This window comes from Galeopterus variegatus, unplaced genomic scaffold (genome assembly GCF_000696425.1).
Source record: "Galeopterus variegatus unplaced genomic scaffold, G_variegatus-3.0.2 Scaffold925, whole genome shotgun sequence".
Taxonomy (NCBI): domain Eukaryota; kingdom Metazoa; phylum Chordata; class Mammalia; order Dermoptera; family Cynocephalidae; genus Galeopterus; species Galeopterus variegatus.
Genome location: NW_007727036.1, coordinates 456,124 through 459,133, shown reverse-complemented (window position 1 = coordinate 459,133; position 3,010 = coordinate 456,124). Strand labels below are relative to the sequence as shown.

At 49.1% G+C, this 3,010-nt stretch overlaps 1 protein-coding gene across 6 annotated transcripts in view; it reads left to right on the top strand.

Moving 5' to 3' along the window:
- The first annotated feature begins 601 nt into the window (after positions 1–601).
- The window catches only part of ADAM22 (ADAM metallopeptidase domain 22), a 229,796-nt gene continuing 227,387 nt past the window's right edge, over positions 602–3,010 (top strand). For 3 of the 6 annotated variants that reach the window (XM_008573474.1, XM_008573472.1, XM_008573471.1), the window contains exons 1-2: positions 608–692; positions 1,141–1,301. In XM_008573474.1, the coding sequence (XP_008571696.1) occupies positions 608–692; positions 1,141–1,301 (246 nt within the window). Of the gene's footprint in view, positions 693–1,140; positions 1,302–3,010 lie in introns of all 6 variants that reach the window. The other 3 variants (XM_008573476.1, XM_008573475.1, XM_008573473.1) reach the window with 2 other exon arrangements.

Here is a 3,010-nt window from a genome sequence, read left to right as displayed (position 1 = left end):
GTTTCCTCCATCTGTGTTTGAGAACAGGCGCCTCTTAAACCTGTGTCCTTCACGGTTGTCAACCGCCGGGCACATAGTAGATCCTCGATCCATCTCTGTTGAATGATCAACTTAACCTTGTACTCGTGAGGGTATGGTTCTCTGATCATAACTGAAGTAACTACTAATTTGTGGGAAACATGACAGCTCTTTGCGGACGATGTGGATGAATACCGACTGCCGCAAGGGCGCAGTGGACTATCTCCGGCGTCAGGAGGCCTGCCAGCGACGACCGCTTCCTCTCGCCCTTTTCCTCCCTCCTGCCTGCAGGATTCAGAGGAGCTCGAGGTCACGAGGTCGCGGCAGTCCCCGCCGTCGTGCGGACCAACGGGACGCGCAGGGGGAACTACATTTCCCAGCTGACTCTCCTGCGCGCGCCCCTGCCCGCCCGCGCGCGGGGGGCGAGTGCACCGGGCGCTCGCTCCCTGCCGAGCGCTCGTCGCCCGCTGGAGCCTTTGCCAGGAGATGAGGTGGGAGGCGCTAGAAGGCACTTAGCTACAGCCAACCGCCCAATGCAGCACTCGCTCGCTCCCCCCGCCAGCGGAAGCGCCCGCGGAGCACAATGCCCATGCAGGCGGCGGCGGCTGCGTCCGTGCCCTTCTTGCTGCTCTGCGCCCTGGGGACCTGCCCTCCGGCGCGCTGCAGCCGGGCAGGTAAGTTCGCCACCCTCGGCGGCTTCGGGACGTACCATTTTCCGGGAATCTTTGGAGCCCCAGGCGCATTGAACAAGGAGCATCCCCATTTCCCGAGTGCGCGGGGAGATTTTTTTATGTAGAAGGGTGGTGAGAAGTGGAGCCGAAATTTATGTGTGGGGGCGCGCGGATGCATTAGAAGCTTTCGGTCCAATGCCTGTTTTTCTTCTATTGAAGAAGAGCGACGAGGAGGATGGGAAAGGGGTGCCCTGTTCCTGGGCCCGGTCCTGGATGCTCTCAGATGAGCCGGTCCAAGGCTCTCCGGCTGGTGTCTCTGCGTCCTTTCCAGGGAGGGGGCGGCGGGATCTTCCTAGGGAAGACGTCGGACCGCAGGGTGGAGGAGTGTAGGTCAGAGGCATTATTTTCGCCTTTTCTCTTTACTCCCTCCTGCCCCCCCTTCTGCTTGGAGGAGACGCCTCACTGACGGAGCTGGAGAAGAGGAACGAAAACCGCTTCCTGGAGCGCCAGAGCATCGTGCCACTGCGCCTCGTCTACCGCTCGGGCGGTGAAGACGAAACTCAACACGAAGCGCTTGACACGCGGGTGCGGGGCGACCCCGACGGCCGGCAGGTGAGAGGCGCGGCCCGGCCCACCCGCGACCCCACGTTTACTCTCTGTTGCCCTGGAGACGCGGTGTCCCCGGTCAAATAAGCGCAATCCTAACGCGAGTCAGGCATGGACCTCCCTGTGCATAAAAGAAGGGGAAAAGGGGACAAAAAGGAACCCAAAGAACCGCAGACAGAGGGATTTGCTGCAGGGGAGTTTGTGCAGGATGTCTCCAGCAGTGCGGTAACCTGAGCGAAGGGGCAGAGACCCTCTCACCTCCGTCAAGAAAAAGCCGTGCATAGGGGAGAAAGGAGATAGCATTGGGGCAGGGTTTGCATCATCATCGTTGTTGTTTTGATTCTCGAAGAGGACACTTTATAAGTGATTTAACCCAAGATTGTTACTGTAGAAAAATTGGGGGGAAAAAAAGAAGGCTAGATGTTCCTAAGAAACTCAAACTGAAAAAGTAAGCTAAACTTCAAGGTTCTCTGCTCGCTCAGATTTACGGACACCTGAGTTGTGCCCACTCACCTCTACCTTCCAGAAAAGGTGTCCTTCTCCCCCTTTCTTACATGGTAACAGCCCTATTGGTGTAATTAGGGCTGTGTTGCTTATTGAGTTTATGTAAGTTGTATTTTAAAAGCTTAGTTTGTCATGGCACCTGTATTTAGCTCATTATCCCACATCCACAGTGAGGCCTGCAAATTATTTTGAACTTACTGGCTAATTTCAGTAAATAGTTTTGGGGCTATGTAAAAAAATTTTTTTTTGTATTTATGTACGATAAGGCAGGCAATTTACCCATCTGTAAGTACATATTAAGATAGGACTTGTTCATGTAGTTGAAAATTTTTGTAAACTTCACTGAAGCAAAGGCAAGCCGAACATTTTTACATGTGTAAAATGTATTCGTCAATACTTTAAGATATATATATATATATATTTTTCCTGCACCCCACAAAAGCATCAAGATATATCTTGGGATGGCTGGTTAGCTCAGTTGGTTAGAGTGTGGTGCTGATAACACCAAGGTCCAGGGTTCCATCCCTACACTAGCCAACCACCAAAAAAAAAAAAAAAGATATGTCTTGGTGAAGTGATAGTTATACTAACATGTCTGTGTGTAAAATATGTAGACATAGAAAAATATTATTTAAATCCGTAGCCAAATACTTGGTCTACTAAAATTTTAATATAAGTAGGAAATTAATTTAAAGGGCTACAATAGTATCCACCGAAATTAGATATTGTAGTAGAAAGTCTAATATGCCAAGTCTTTAATAAAGGATTCTGTTATTTGAACTAATGTTAGGTAAATGCTTGTTTTCCCCTTCCATTTTGACTTTTTTCCAGGTAAAACTCAAGAAGCAGGGGACACACTTTTTCTGTCTTCTTCAGTTAATTAGGATTATTTCTGTGGAGGAATATTCTCACACATTTGCAACCTTTGATTATAAAAAAATTTCAAACACACCCAAAAGTAGACAGAATAATATAATGAACCCTCAGCTTCAACAATTACCAACTCAGAGTCAATGTTGTTTTATCTGTATCCTACCTATTTTCTTCCCCTTCTTGTATTATTTTAAAACAAATCATATAATTTCATTCATTAAAAATTTCGGTAATGTACCTCTAAAGAGTAAGTATTTTTTAAGAAATGTAACTATGGGGCCGGCCCGGTGGCGCACTGCTACAGTGCGCCGCTTGGGAAGTGTGGCGGGGGCCCCCCC